General features: G+C 38.2%; 2 protein-coding genes and 1 long non-coding RNA gene across 3 annotated transcripts in view; all 3 read right to left on the bottom strand.

The window, feature by feature from the left end:
• The window catches only part of LOC134663121 (uncharacterized), a 135,111-nt gene that overhangs the window by 94,377 nt on the left and 24,370 nt on the right, over positions 1 to 16,364 (bottom strand). The gene's annotated exons all lie outside the window — the stretch shown is intronic.
• LOC134663049 (uncharacterized) lies at positions 8,038 to 8,870 on the bottom strand. Its single transcript, XM_063519342.1, has one exon. The coding sequence runs from the start codon at positions 8,853 to 8,855 to the stop codon at positions 8,052 to 8,054; it is 804 nt and encodes a 267-aa protein (XP_063375412.1). The 5' UTR covers positions 8,856 to 8,870; the 3' UTR covers positions 8,038 to 8,051.
• Positions 11,673 to 12,427, bottom strand: LOC134663095 (protein lethal(2)essential for life-like). The gene has a single exon (XM_063519424.1). The coding sequence runs from the start codon at positions 12,291 to 12,293 to the stop codon at positions 11,766 to 11,768; it is 528 nt and encodes a 175-aa protein (XP_063375494.1). The 5' UTR covers positions 12,294 to 12,427; the 3' UTR covers positions 11,673 to 11,765.

Raw genomic sequence — 16,364 nt, 5'->3', positions numbered from 1 at the left:
CTACGTTCCTGAAGGCTTACACCTGAAGGATTATTCTGAAAGCTTATAGATTCTCACGTTGTTTAACCGTTTAGCTAAGTGTTTTATTCCAAGTGTTATTTTGATTTCTTATGTGCCATTATAAGCTTACTTTTGTAAAATAAAGAAACTATGTGTTGTTTTGAAAAGATGTGTCCCGCCGAGTTTGTTGCCGGGTTAAATCTTCTCGGGTCAGAGGTGTAGGGTTGGAACCGGTTTAGTTTGACTGAAATAAAGATTTGAACGATTTCATGTGATCTTTTTATTTTTATTGAATACGATTCCATCGTAAGATCGTTTATTTAGTACTGAAATAATAGTAGGCACTAGTATGGTTAATGAGTCCGAATGTTTATTTCATGCGTTGGTAGTATACCTACTATTTTGGCTGTGAAGTAATACATCTAGGTACTACCCCCACGCGCCCACCGCCATCGGGACCATCCGTCGCCGACATCAGCAAGTGGGATCGATGCGGAGTTTCATGTATTGCTTACACAGCCACCTGGGAGCGTGGTGTATTTCTGGTGACCTACATTCCATAATCTGAACACGTGGTAAGGTAAGCTCACGTGTCTAACCTTGATTGAATGGCGAGTGTAATTCATTGTTATTTAGTGAGAATTATTGTGAAATTGTGAATTATGATTGAGGCAGTCGAGCATAGCGGTCGTTACGTGACGTCATGTCTGGGATCGTTATGTTTCTTTGTAATTAATTTTTGTAATCCATTTAAATCGAAGCGATCTTGAGTTATTTTGATTTGAAATCCATACTGTTAATTAAAACCAAGTATTAGCTATCACGACGTGATATTATTCATCGCTCACTTGTGAATCTACCCTCAATAATTGATTTTTCATGATAATACAATTAATTTTTAAAATCCATTTAAATCTAAGTGATCTTAAGTTATTTTGGTATGAAATCCATATTGTTAATTAAAATCAAATATTGGCTGTCGCGACGTGATATTATTTCATCGCTCACTTGTGAATCTACCCTCGATAATTGATTTGAAATTACAAATAATTTTTAAAATCCGTTGAAATCTAAGTGATCTTAAGTTATTTTGATGTGAAATCCATATTGTTAATTAAAATCAAATATTGGCTGTCGCGACGTGATATTATTTCATCGCTCACTTGTGCATCTACACTCAAAAAAAAAATTTTTTTTTTTTTCATGAAAATACAATGCACCGTTAGAAATTGATCCTGCTGATTTGCCAATGCATAGGATTATGTAATCTTTACCCTGTAACGTTTAGTAATTAATAAAATTGCGACAAATTATTGCTCGTAATGCCGTGATAGATCACAAATCGTGCATACTATGGAAACATGAGCTACGCATATGAAAATTAATGTTACAGTGTCCTGCAGCCAGAGCCGAGCGAACTTGCAGATAACATTACGCCCGTGGCACAGAAGCAGCTGTGCAGTATCTTCTGTGCTGGAGATTTGGAAATAAAAGGACAGGTTTCGTTCTAATTGTTTATTAGTGAATTTTATTTTGAGTGTAATGGCGAAGCATAACAGTCGAACGTAACTAATAAGCTGTCACTTTTCGTATTGGCCCATTTTACCGTGTTACTTATTTTTGAAACACGTGTTTGTTTGTTCATGAAATAAAACGTACTCATTGAAATTTAAATTTTATTCTTGAGATTTTTGAAGTCCCGTATACATTGGAAACATGTTTTTTGTGTCTGTTACCTTGCATTTCATAAACCTTTTGAGTTTAGCCTGCATACATGATAAACCTGATACCGTGCAAATGATGATTTCAGTAACAGCCAGCTATGTTGAACCACATCGTGTCTCTCGCAATCTGCCGCAGCAACGGCAACGGCAAGCGGAAAGGATCAGCCTCCGTGCTTGGGTTGGACCTCACCACCATCACCTTTGACTTGGTCGCGTGCATCATACTTTATTAAGCTGGTGAGCAGTTCCCATTTCGTTGGGATTATTTTGAGATGTCTTACATCTGTTTAGAACTCTTGAGCGAGTTTCTGTTGTAAAAGCTAAAGTAAAAAGCGATTTTCAGTTATTTTGATCAGTAAAGTTCAGTTTTAGTCGATCAGTTGACGCTGATAGTGTCAGTAATTCTGAGTTACATGATTGTAACGCCTGTGTTTATTTTCTTTTCGGGATTCACTCTTAACAATTTTTTGTGCTTTCGATGGACTGAAAGCTTGTACTTTCAAGGACTGAGAGTACGCCCGATGGACTGGGTACTACTGTTTTGCTTTCGATGAACTGAAAGCTTGTACTTTCGAAGGACTGAAAGTACGCCCGATGAACTGGGCACTACTGTTTTGCTTTCGATGGACTGGGTATTGTTTAGTGACCGCATCAGAAGTGCCGGAGCATGTAAGAGGTGCACGTGGTCTGCTTTTTATGTGCAGAATGCTCTTTGCGAGGAGTAGCACTTACGCGGCTGAGATGGTTACTTCTGACGAGGGTCTGGTATCTGCCGAAGGACTGGCAATGCACCGAAGGACTGGTGTTGTTTTGTTAAAAATGAATTCCCGTTTATGTACTGTGTTCATATGAGTAAAATTGGAACTATCAATTCAGAATCTTATTTATTTTAAGATGACTTACAAAAATTTAGATCACATATGACCAATTTTTTTTTTAAGCCAGATAATTTCCCCGTAAATTGATATTGACGACAATAGTAGTGATACTGTCGAGCAATGAATTAGAGCTGTTGTGATGTGTGTTTTGATGTTTGGGATTGTTCTGTTTTCACATAAATTTGAGAGTATCCGCCAGATGGAGGCGATGATTATTGGAGTGTATCCTTTAGATAGCGGCGATGATTACTGATGATTATTTTTATTTAGTCGTTGCTCGATGGACTATTTTTGACTAGAGAATTGAGGATTGTTAAAGTAATTTTGAACAATTACTTTTTCTGGTTTGATTTTAATAGTAATTTGGGTGAGAACCAAATTATTGGTCAGGAATGACCGAGCGATGAGATACTGTGCTGTATGTTTTGTTTCAGTATCAAATGCATACACCCACACACGAGGACGTGTGTAGCGCAGGACGGCCGTGTCGGAGCGAGACACCAGAAAGACGTATTGCAGCATTACAGTTCATAGTTAGACGCCTGTATAAAATCGATTAGCAATGTTTGGCGTATTGTTGAACTAAATGACAGGTAGAAGGCTTTGGAACGTCAAGATGACGTAGTATCTTGAGTGAACGTAGGCACGAGCAGGCATTTTTGTCGTTATGTTGGTAGACTGGTCAGGCAGGTTTACCAACTTGAATTGGAGGCGGGAGCGGTTGGCTCCGCCGCTGGAACTGGCTTCCTTCTTCTTGATCGGACCGCGCTAGAGATCGGACGTTAGCCAAGCTCGTGCCTAATTCGCTACGTTCCTGAAGGCTTACACCTGAAGGATTATTCTGAAAGCTTATAGATTCTCACGTTGTTTAACCGTTTAGCTAAGTGTTTTATTCCAAGTGTTATTTTGATTTCTTATGTGCCATTATAAGCTTACTTTTGTAAAATAAAGAAACTATGTGTTGTTTTGAAAAGATGTGTCCCGCCGAGTTTGTTGCCGGGTTAAATCTTCTCGGGTCAGAGGTGTAGGGTTGGAACCGGTTTAGTTTGACTGAAATAAAGATTTGAACGATTTCATGTGATCTTTTTATTTTTATTGAATACGATTCCATCGTAAGATCGTTTATTTAGTACTGAAATAATAGTAGGCACTAGTATGGTTAATGAGTCCGAATGTTTATTTCATGCGTTGGTAGTATACCTACTATTTTGGCTGTGAAGTAATACATCTAGGTACTACCCCCACGCGCCCACCGCCATCGGGACCATCCGTCGCCGACATACATTTCTTTCAAAAGATCTCTATTGGACTTCTTCGATTCAGGGTTCATTTTTGGCACAACCTCTCTTAATGTTTTGAAGATCCAAGTCAGCTTTCGTAGTCTACCAGAAACATGTTCGAGGTGTGGATACCAGGAGAGGCGCTGGTCTAAAAATATACCTAGATATTTTGTGGTTGTTACCTTTTTGATAACAGGACAGGTACAGTTTCCTATACGACGGGTATTGTTACAGCTATGGATTTTGATGGTAAAGTCTTCATTTGGCTGAGAATCATTGTAGATACCAAAACATATATAATTGGTTTTCTCAGTATTAAGGGTAAGTATATTATTGTTAAGGTATTTTCCTATTTGCCCTCAGCGTTAGCCCTTACATCATTCCGTTCGTTCGTTCGTTTTACCGGTAAAAGTAATAGCCGTGTCATCGGCATAAGAGTAAATTTTAGCATTTTTTAATTGCATATTACACAAATCATTGATATAAATGAGAAAAAGCGTCGGACCGAGTACGCTACCTTGAGGAACACCACAGGTCACTTCTTTGGCTTCACTTATATAGTTTTCTAATTTCGTTTTCTGACTTCTATTTTTGAGGTAGTCTTCGAATAGTGCCAGTGCACAGTGTTTCGTCTAGAACAAGCTAGGTGGACAAAATTATTTTTTTGTGTTTTTGGGTAGTATTATGGTTAGTATTGTTCAATTAAATATAATTTATTAATAATTTTAAAATACCATGAAAAAAGTAAAAAAAATAAAATACAATTTAAATTAATTATATATTTTTTTACAAATAATTTAATAACACAAGAATAAACAAAATTTTACAGTTCATTAGATATATTATTTTTTAAATTATTTACTTAAAAATATACAAAAAAATAAAAAATATATAGAAAATAAAAAAAACTTAACTTATTATTAATAATAAATTAATTATTAATCTGTTAATTATTAATAACCTAATAATCTGTTCTAACTCATGTATTATATCAGAATAATAATTGTTTTCCTTGTTTTGCGTAAGTTTTTTAAAGTTCTTCTGAAGGATATAACACGCATGTACCTATTGCATTGGGCAAATAATGATATGATGAATATTTACGATGATCAGCCTTCATTCACCACTTTTTAGTCTGCTTGTAAGTTTATATTTGTCGATTTTGACTCAATATAATATGCTAATGCCGCATTAACACTTAGCTGCCTAGAATTAATTAAAGTACCTACTGTTGTCGTAAGAACAAGACTACGTTGGCTTATATGGACTTTCTCTAATAATTTTTAACATTTTTGCCGTGTTCTATTTCCTGCCGATCACGAATCAATCGGGATTGCGGCAGCAGTTAAAACACTACGTAATTGTACCAGATCTTTAACTCAGTGTTTTTTCGTTTTGAAAGAGGAACTTTTGAAGTTTAATTTGGGTCTTCCTGCAGGATTAACATTTTCAGACGACGTTGATGCACTTAGTCTAGTTATGCACACTCGTAATTCTATATTTTGGCCATCCAGACTACTTTTAAACTTTTCCACAAATTGCTTCTTTAATCTTGACGCACTATTCCACTTTGTATGCAGTATTAATAAATAACTGGTTAAAATATTTTTCAACCGTCTCTCAGACTCTTCCGTGAAATCTCGTGACTCATATTTTACCAATATAAACTGATAAAGGTGGGAATTTCCGTAATTTTTTCCCTTATTTGGCCATTCTTAAAAAACCCCTTCCTTGAAATAGAGAAAACGAGTTCTGCAAAAAAAAGGAAAAAAAATGTTGTGAAAATTTGTGAAAAATTAAATATACACCAACATAAAGAAAGATGATGGAAGTACATAATATGTAAAATCTAGACTGTTGTCAAGTGTTGTCAAGTGTTTGCCAGTCTATCAAAGTTCGAAAACTAAGAAAAAATTCAACATTTTTAAAGTACATATTTAATGCTCTATATATTGCACTATTACGACAGATATGAATAAGTTTAAATAAAAAATATAAAGTGCTTACCATCAGCTATAAGACCCATTACTACAACTTTCCACAATATAATGTTTTACTTGAAAGAAATGTTGTTGAACGCATCACAGAATTGCAACTGATTTAACTGTGCGATTGCACTTACCTCGTTAGCTGACTTCGGCGCCCTATAACTCATAAAATTAGAAAGTTAGGCATGATCTATTAATGGGTTTGGGGGTTTAAGAATGTTATTTATCTAATCTAATTACTCATTAGTGGAAATTCGATAATGAATTTTGTCTACCTAGCTTGTTCTAGACGGAACACTGTGCAGTGGGGCTCCTCTTATTCCGACCCTTTCCAATTTATGTAAAAGGATGGGGAGAGAGACAGTGTCGAAGGCCTTTTTTAAATCTAAGAACACTGTCATGCACTTCTCACGCCTATCTATTTGTTCAACTATTTGTGAGCAGAGGTTAGTTACAACATCCTCAGTTGAGATCCCTTGCCTGAAGCCAAATTGTGAAGAAGATATTATTAGTCAAGAAATAGCCTAACAAAGAGACGTCATGCGAGTGCGTGAGATGCGCACCGATCACCAAGACGTTCGTCAGGGTCGTATCCATACCAGACCAAAATGATAACAAATTTTTAAATTAGAATCGACCTCCTGCAAAATTACATTCTTTTATCTTTTAACTCGTGCAGTTGCAATATGCACTTAATGCAACGCACGTTCCGGTGCATCCCAGCTGCTAAGCGGGTATTCATATCGATATATGCATCCTGCATGAGGAATGAGATAAATCTTGTAAGTGAACGATGTTTGTAATGATTTTTCCTTTAATATAGACATGAAATATAGTTTCTGCCCGCTGTCTGCGTAGAATTATGATGGTGAATAAATTTTTAGCAAAAATTTTATTTTTGGTACAAGCTTTTATCGCTGACTGTACTTTTCTTACGACAGACAACTAATACTCATCGAGACAATTCTAAAAACCCCTAACACAATTAGGTTGCGTTGTTTCATCACAGAGTTCCTATGGCCACCTCCTGTCTCCATCATCAGATCAGCTCGATGGTACCATAATATTGCATTGTCATCCGATTTATACATGCATGCAAAATTTCAGCTCAATCGGAAACCGGGAAGTGGATCAAATTTAACTTGCAAGATTTGATTACAGACCGACAAACAGACAACGGTCAGGTGAAAGTAAATAAAAGCTTGTAATAATGATCCTGATGTCCTTACGTGGACCTCAAACTATTTCCATTTTAAATTTCATCTACATCGGTTTAGTGATTGAAGCGTGAATGAGCGTTTTCCAAAAATAATGTAACCTACATTTCATTCATGTCTTCAAAATATTGACTTCTTGGGCTCATTTTACTCAGAATCATTTGTACATTCACGCCTCATACATGAAAAAATATGTCCGAAAATTTTGTATGAAAAAATATTTTTCCAGTGCGTCACGTTCATACAAATAAAAAAATGATTCATACAAAAATGTCACGATCTGGAAAGGAAATCTTGGGACACATTTTTTCATGTATGAGGCGTGAATGTACAAATGATTCTGAGTAAAATGAGCCCAAGAAGTCAATATTTTGAAGACATGAATGAAAAGTACTTTTTTTGGAAAACGCTCGAATATGTAACAGACAGACAGAGTTACTTTAGCATTTATAAGTTAGTGACATCCAATCCAACGGTGACAGACGATAACGGAGAGCGGCCATCTTAGCCCCCCAGAGCGTCGCATCTACTGAACCAGTACAAGAATGATCTCTAATCTCGTGGAGTTGTTTCGAACTCGGGGCTCAAGTTATGTTAGGATAGTCAGTCAGACTGTTTTCTTCGGTGGCTGGTGTCCGGTTCAGAGGTTATCGGGTATTGTGACGGACGAACGCAAGTTATCTGGACACTTGGAGCCTTGCGGTACTTCCACTTATGCTGTTGGTATAGTCAGCATCAATAGTAGTGGATGAAAGTGATGAAACAACGCGCCAAACGTACAGCTGCTACCCTGGAATACTTTTCCAAAAAATAAGTAAATAAGCATATGTATTTTACTTTTTAACGTAAATTTTAATGGCACTTTTCTTTCTCATACAACTATAAATACGCCACTTCATCTGTTTTGGTTTCAATTATCTTGTTCAATAATTAAAGATGCAAACTAATTGAAACAAGTATCGAATTATTGCTTAATTGGGTTCAAACGCACAGGCACAAACTCTACGTCATTGTTAAAATCAACCGCATACGTAGTAGCTTCCACCGTCTCCTCTCCCTTAGGGATCTCGTTGGTGATAAGTTCGGTGTCACCTCGCGCGCCGACGTCAGCATCCTGATCCGTGATGTCATTCTCGTGGCTTTCCACCTCCTCGCGATCAGGAGCCAGAGTCACCTCAACAGCCTCGGTGGTTCCCGCAACTTCAGTGGTACCAGCACCCTCTTTAACATCAAACACAATCCTCAAAAGGTCTTCACCGTACGTCCAGCTACCGCTCTCGGTTTTAACGAAGGATGGAAGCGTCCTTACGTCCAAGTAGCTCCTCTCGCCGCCTTCTTCAGTCTTGTGAACGGCCTGAACCATCACTAAGCCTTCTCTAGCTTTAACAGAGATCTCCTTCTCGTCGAAACCGTTGAGGTTTATGTTGATTTTGTATTGGTTTCCCTGAAGACCGGATGTAGCTTGACTGGGGAAGTGTTTCACGAGTTCTTCGATCGCCTTTTCCAGCTGTTCCATTTCTCTGTTGAAATGTGTGAAGAATCTTCCGGTGTCGAAAATATCATCGGTCATGAAGTCGTCCAAGTCGGAGCCGTGGTAGTGTTCATGATGGTGGTGGTGAGGCGGCGGCGGCGGCGGTGGCCGGAAATAGTATTGGGGTGCCGCAAGGGCGCAAGCTAGGAGACTTAAACACACAAGCGCGTACATTGTGATACGAGTGAACACTTCTGTAGACGATTCTATACAGCGGCTCGACTGCGTCCTGGCCATTTTATAGCTAGCTGCTTTGGGTTAAAGTTCAATTCTTATCACTCCGGTCAGAGACGACGTTCGTGAAATTTCTTGAAGCTTTTAATCATGCGATTATGTATCTTGCCCCTAACTCTCTACAGTTTACTTTGGAGTGATATGGTTTGCAGTTTGCACACGTATACTACGTACAACTGTAATCGATTTGTTTACTTGCAAAACCTAATACACATGAAAGGGTACGAAATCTGGAGCGACTCTTTTCGACGCATATTGATATCGTGTTTGATTTTGGCTTACGCTCGTACGCTCCTTGATTTTGAATTACTTAAGGTTGGTTCCGTCACAAAGGCGCGTTTTCCGGGCGGGGCGTGAGCGTTTTATATGTAAAAACGGCGCGCCCAGCTCACGCCCCGCCCGGAAAACGCACCAGTGTGACGAAGCCTTTAGGTATGGAATATACCTACATAATATAGGTAGGTATAAACGTGAGAAAGTCGTTATAGCGATAATTTAATAGATCTTAAGACGCAATAAGAAGAATGAGGATAATATCAATGTTTTTATGGACCTCGCGATAGAAAATCTTGGAATACTGTTCTCAACTCAAGATGTTTGTAAACAGTAAACACTTCTATTTTTTATCGTCCATATTTGCTTTGCTTATCTCTTCTTAATTGTTTCTGCTCTAGAATACTCTAGATCATGGAAGAACTAAGAGACGTAAGGGAACGACATCACGTCGCTAAAATAAAACTGTGATTCAGTAGCGGCTGGCAAGTCCCTCCATGAAAAATCTACCTATGTGCTCCCCTAAACCTCATTAGGTTCAAGACCCTCCTATATCAAAATCCTGAAGCAGCTCCTCCTAAAACAAAATCCTGGAGCCGGATCTGGATATTAGCATATAGGAAAAGCGTCGATAATTGAGTTTGTCGATATAGGAACCCCCTGTAATTAAATTTTACCCACTAAATCCGATGTCTGACAATATTTATTAACGTCATTAACAAGCTTTTATTAGGTCGACCTGTATGTAACTATGTAATGGAATCTTGCAAGTTTGGATCCACTTCCCGGTTTCCGATTGAGCTGAAACTTTGCACACACATGTAAGTCGGGTGACAATGCAATATTATGGTACCATCGAGCTGATCTGATGATGGAGACAGAAGGTGGCCATAGGAACTCTGTGATGAAACAACGCAACCTAATTGTGTTAGGGGTTTTTAGAATTGTCTCGATGAGTATTAGTTCTCTGTCGTAAGAAAAGTAGTCAGCGATAAAAGCTTGTACCAAAAATAAAATTTTTGCCAAAAACTTATTTTTGAGTTTTTGTATGTTTTCCGAGCAAAGCTCGGTCGCCCAGATATTAATATTTGTTTAAGAACGTGTTATCAAAGTAGGTACCTAGGTGGAATCAATGAGACTGTTGTGAGTCACATTGTGACTCATTAACAGAAAAACAAATGTAAATAAGTAGTTACTTTTTTAGTGTTCCATACAAAACTTTGTTCACGGAACACTTATGGGATCACTTCGATAAAGATAAGATAAAAAATTGTTTATTCACGTAGGCATATTTACAATGCGCACGTCAAATGACGGAGCCTTTAATTGATTTTGGTGTTTGGTGTGTATCAGCATCAATCAGCATTTGATCGCATGGAAACGAAACTCTTATTTCAATTGGATTAATATTGGTTTTAATGGGTTTCAGTATAATTGTAATTACGAATAGGTAGGTAATTTAATTAGGCCACCAAGTTATTACCACTGTCAAGTCAACCCATGTTTGTGGTGATTACATTTTTTATGATCGATTTAGGTACATATTTAACTTTACATATTAGGTGGTGGTAGGTAGTAGGTACCTATGGGTAATTTGTTGTGAAGTACCTATTCATTAAAAAAAAAATTGTCTAAAAGGGGCTCTGCGCTGTTGGCTACGGCCCCACGCATACCTCCCAAAGGTCCGGGACCGCGGGACCCAATATCGGGTGGACCGCGGGGCAAGGACAAACAAGATAAATAATAATAACAAAAATAAAAAAAGTATGATATATTTTAAGTGATTGATTATTTTAGCAGCATCGTTCATCAACATCATCTTTCTGACATGATTAAATGGGTGTATTTATAATAGCGCCATCTAGCACAAATTTTAAGAACTTTTATCACAAAGTGTGCCTTTAAAACAAAGCTTCATTGGAGTTCGCTATCAATGCTGGTTGCTGTCCTACCGCTTTCAGATTTTATTGCTAGATGTCACTACGAGGTAAGCAGTAGTGGTAAGTTCATCATCATCATCATCATATTCCTGCAGTTTCCATGCAAATTGCAGCCGGGTTGTCTATGTCTGTGCCTGCTCTTAAGATTGTGCTCGTAGTTTGGTTAAAATATTTTGCAGCTTGTTTTTGCCCAATGCCCATACAGATCATGAGATCACACACAGGCCTTTGCATTGCGCAGATTATGCTTTGGTGTTTAGACAACGGCAAAGAGAATAGGTTTGACAATGGGTTTGGTGACTGTGTGGAGACCGATGCGTGAGCGGCACGACCTCCCATACAGAGATATTGTCCAGGTATATTATGAGAAAGAAAATATATTCAATGTATTTATATATTCAATACAATTGCTCTCTGCAATGGAGAAAATCTGCCTAATTCTCTTTTTTTGTAACAACAAACTAATCATCCTAATCATAGTATAATTGAAATTTTTTTAAGCTCTCTCATAGTCCTAAATGGTCTTATATTAAAATTTACCTGGACAAACAACTTGAATTAACAAAATATACAAATAAATTAAAGAACAAATTAAAAGTAAGTACAACACAAACATTTATTCACTTCAACACAACACTGGCACTGGTACACAATAGGAATGTACAACCAAAATTTAAATGTCCTAATTTTCTAAACCAATTTATCCCTGCTCCTCAGTTCCTTCCACTTGTTTCTTCACAGGACCCGTCTGCACAATAGGGACTATTCTCTCATTAGAAGCTTTAGGAGGCTCTTTCAGAGGCGCTGTGATAGTCAACACACCATCTGACGACAACTTTGAGATCACTGCATCAGCCTCAATGCCTTCAGGGAGGGCATATCTTCTACAGAAACTTCTCGAAATGTATCCGTGCTCGTCCCGTCTTTCTTCGTGCTTGGCTTCTACGACCAGGTAACCGTCGACAGTCTTGACCGAGATCTCTTCGGGCGCGAAATGCTGAACGTCCAAATTGACTTGGAACTTGTCCTTTTCTTCCCTGATAGTTGAGCCGACGTCACGGGCCGCTGCCTGAAGGTTTCGCCACGGTCTGCAGTATTCCTTGTTCTGCGGTAAAGCGAGGATGGTCAGGTAGTCTTGAGGAGTTAGCCCCAGTCCGAAGTGTTGATCTGCCAGTTGACGAGGTCGCCGGGGACGCTCGTATTCCAAGTAAAGAGGATAGAAAGCCATATTTCACTGATGCTTGTAGTATTCTAACACAATTCTAGGTAAAAGCAGACTTATTTGCTTTGAAAACTCGCCGGTAGCGCTTTGATACGATTCGCACAATTTTGTTTTTCTGAATGACGTCTGTCAACAGACCGGCTCGCGTATTTATACGTTGGGTACAGCGCCATCTCTATCAGTTACTAGATACTTCTAGAATCTCGCGCCGTTCGTACACATTCCAGAAAGTTCAGCGTTCAATAGAATTTAAGTCTACAGGGATTCATAACCTTTTCCGTAGGGTATGCATGTCGAACTTTCATGCGAACTTTCGTTGGTTTTTTTTTTTTATAATGCGTACATACACATCGTAATGTAAATGAGTACATACACGTCTAGGTTACGAAGTAAATAAGTTCTTAGCTATCAATATAAATGTTAAGGATTTAATAAAATGATACCTAACATTGGTAACAAATTAACAACACTTTTTTGTTTATATGTATAATATTATGATTCCGATCCGATGATTCTTATTTTACATGTTACATACTTAATTCAGCATCCTTAATGACTTAAGGCTTCGTCACACAGGCGCGTTTTCCGGGCGGGGCCTGAGCGGAGCGTGCGCGTTTTATATGTAAAAGCGGCGCGCCCCGCTCACGCCTCGCCCGGAAAACGCGCCTGTGTGACAGCCTTTAGTCACCAGTACGGTTACCATCAGTTTGTCACTGACATAAACGCCGTCGAGAACGTAATTTACTTTCTATACATCCCGTTTGCACTAATATGCGAGTGCGAGCGAGATGTATAGAAAGTAAATTACGTTCTCGACGGCGTTTATGTCAGTGACAAACTGATGGTAATCGTACAGGTGTGCCTAATCGTGTTTAATTTATTACTTATATTGTCCTTATCAGGGCCGGATTAACCCTAAGGCAGAGTAGGCAACTGCCTATGGGCCCCGCCTCGGCTAGGGGGCCCCGCCTCGGTTAGGGGGCCCCGCGCGCGTCAAAAAAAAAATTATGGTACCTACTTATACCTAATGTCCAATATCAGTTTCTCAGACACACAATCATTAGATGATTATGTAAATTATGTTATTTTATAGCTTTTAAAGTCTGTAATGTCGAGCACGAATTTCAGGCTCCTGAGGGCCTAAAACCTCATCAATGGAGGATACTTCGGCCCTCCGAGTAACTCTTGTACATATGACACATATTATTGTTGAGTAACATTTGACGATTGTTTCGTGTCAGAGCGCTGCACGCTACTTTCTTACAGCTCGATCCTCGGCGTCGCTTTTTAACAAATATCAACATTGATTTCAGAAGCTTGGCCTTTTGCCTCGCATGAAAGCTCACCTCGCTGGTTATAAGTACGCTTTGGGCTTGTTAAGTAATGTGGAGATTGCTGAGCTCGACCTTCAGCCAAAAGTGAGGCTACCTCACATTTTGGTTTGTCTTCCAAATCTCCTCTTCTTCAGCTTAGCCTTTGGTCTCGCTGCGCCAAGCTCGGCCTGCGGTCTCGCTTTTTAATACAATGGACATTCGTTGGCGTCTCTACTCTAGCTGAGCTTGTCCTGAAGCACGGCTTTGACCTCGCATGAAAGCTCGCCTTACTGGGGAACTTCGAATTTTTAGGGCCGGCCCGGCCTTTCTGACACGTTCTCACAATTTTTTTACAAAAAATTTCGCGCTCGCTACTCTCGCGTTTTTTGCTGGTTGACCACACCTAGGTACATGGTAGCTTAACTGGTCAATGAATACATGGAAAATCATTATTAGTAGTTTAATTAAAGTTATCTTTTAGTTCTGACACTTAGAGACATTTACACCTCTAAATAAGTTTAGATTTTTTTTTCTCCATGTATTTGTTTTGTTTTTATTTTAATATTATTATTATAGTTTTTTTTTATGTAATTCGACATTAAGAGACCTTATACATCTCTAATTGTATTACGTTAGTTTGATTTGGTAGTTGTATTTTATAATTGTTGGTGTATTATTATTATTTTTTTGCTTGTACATATTTAAATTCAATGTTGACGTGTAAAAGTGCCCTTGTGGCCTATTTGTTGAATAAATGTTGAAGTTTGAAGTTCGGATCGTCTCAACCGACACCTGAAGGTTGAAATTAAAACCGAAAACTTACTTCCCTGTACTGAACATTATGTATGCAGAATTGACTATAAGGGAGCCCCGAGCATTGCACTGCCTAGGGGCCCCGACACGCTTAATCCGGCCCTGGTCCTTATACATACTTGGTATCTTGATATGTTATGTACCTATGGTATGGTAACCGCTCACCATATGGCGGCTGAATATGGGACTAATTTATAGGATTACAAACTATCGTTATACCTCCAGCATTATTCTTATCTTTATGAATTCAAATTCAATGTTAAACAGTTGCAGACTGGTATTTACTAACATTTTACTTTAAAATAAATTATAGTGTAACACTGTCAATACTGCCTCAATCCTTATTATTTGATAATAAGTAGGTAAGTATATCTATCTAGTTGGATGATATTGGATGATATTCATAATTCATCAATACCATAAAATGAAATAAGCATGCATTTCACACGGGCGCACGTTTGTCTTTCAGTAATTAAAAATAACAATATTCATAAATGTTTTATTGTCTTTGAATTTTTATTAATCTCTGAAGTAGTAAGTTACAACTTTAAATTATCACAAACAAATACCGTGCTGGAACAAAAGGTTGACGCGCCCTGCGATGTTGATATTTTAACTAGTGCTACTCGACACTAGATGGCAGAAGGGACGTTACAATTTTCGAGAAAGTTCACCCACTGTCTATTTATTTTGAGACTTTCGAGAAATATCAGTCTATAATTTATTTCGACTGTTCGAAACGTTCTGCATGTTTCCGTAAATATTCGGTATGATTCGGTATTTTCGGTATTATTTTGAAAAGATAATTTATAATAATTATGTAATCTAAAAGAATGTAAAACTAAATAGATAGCTTGATTTTTTCTATGCTCGATAGGTGTCGCGTCTAGTTGGAGGAGATACGTTTTATTATTATACGTATCTATGCCCGTAAGGTACAGTCAGTCGGGTATACTCTGGATTATCGGGATCAGGGACTAGCAACGTAGAAGTAGCCATTAGAGCAATACGAATTTAATACCTTTAGTTTAGTTACACATTTAAAACTTTAAAGGCTTCGTCACACAGGCGGTTTTCCAGGCGGGGCGTGAGCGGGACGTGCCGCTTTTACATATAAAACGCTCACCCCGCGCCCGAAAAACGCGCCTGTGTGACGAAGCCTAGGTCAGGTACCAAAAACCGGCCGAGTCGTACTCGTGCACGAAGGGTTTTCCGTACCATTACGCAAAAAACGGCAAAAAAATCACGTTTGTTGTATGGGAGCCCCACTTAAATACGTAGGGTTAGTTGTTGATCAATGAAACACTAAAAGTTCAAGCCTTTCTATCTCTGGTGTTTTCAAAGTTACGAGTGTGACATTTCGCATGAAGATAAATAATTTAGTTGGCTATCGTATGGCATTCAAGGTTTCTACTTATCTTTAACAGTTTCTGTATTGTAAACCTTTTTTTGAAAAATGAGTTTTGTTTCATTGTGTACTTGTGCATGTTTTCAATGAAACACTCTAATTTTTACAGTGAAACAGATGTAATATATGTAGTCTACCATGAAACATCCTTAATAAACATTGAAACGTTGTAATAAATAAGTTACATTAATACATACATTGCATCCTTTCAATCAATTAATGAGAAAGGAAAGGAGAAAATAGTGGTAGGCTGAAATTTGTTATTTAAAAGGTTTCCGAAATATGGAATCGTTATAAGATTGCTGAAATATCTAAAAGCGAAAGACTTGTTTCATTGTACGCACACCTAAGTTTCATTGTGAATCGAAAATCTGGTCGGCACTTACGGCATGCTGCGAAAAAGGCGCCTTTTATGTCCACGGAGCATGATTGCCAACTAGGTGGACGCGGGAGGGTTTTAAGCATCTCCATGCTCGATATCATACACTTTCTTGCGACATAGTTTCAATGTTAGACATGTGACCTTAATCTTGCCATCAATGA

Source organism: Cydia amplana, chromosome 4, assembly GCF_948474715.1.
Source record: "Cydia amplana chromosome 4, ilCydAmpl1.1, whole genome shotgun sequence".
Classification (NCBI taxonomy): domain Eukaryota; kingdom Metazoa; phylum Arthropoda; class Insecta; order Lepidoptera; family Tortricidae; genus Cydia; species Cydia amplana.
Note: the sequence above shows the minus strand (reverse complement) of the source record. Positions and strands in the feature narration are given on the sequence as shown.

Excerpts from the sequence above, each read along its gene's own strand:
- LOC134663049 (XM_063519342.1), bottom strand. The coding sequence starts at position 8,855 with ATGGCCAGGACGCAGTCGAGCCGCTGTATAGAATCGTCTACAGAAGTG.
- LOC134663095 (XM_063519424.1), bottom strand. The coding sequence starts at position 12,293 with ATGGCTTTCTATCCTCTTTACTTGGAATACGAGCGTCCCCGGCGACCT.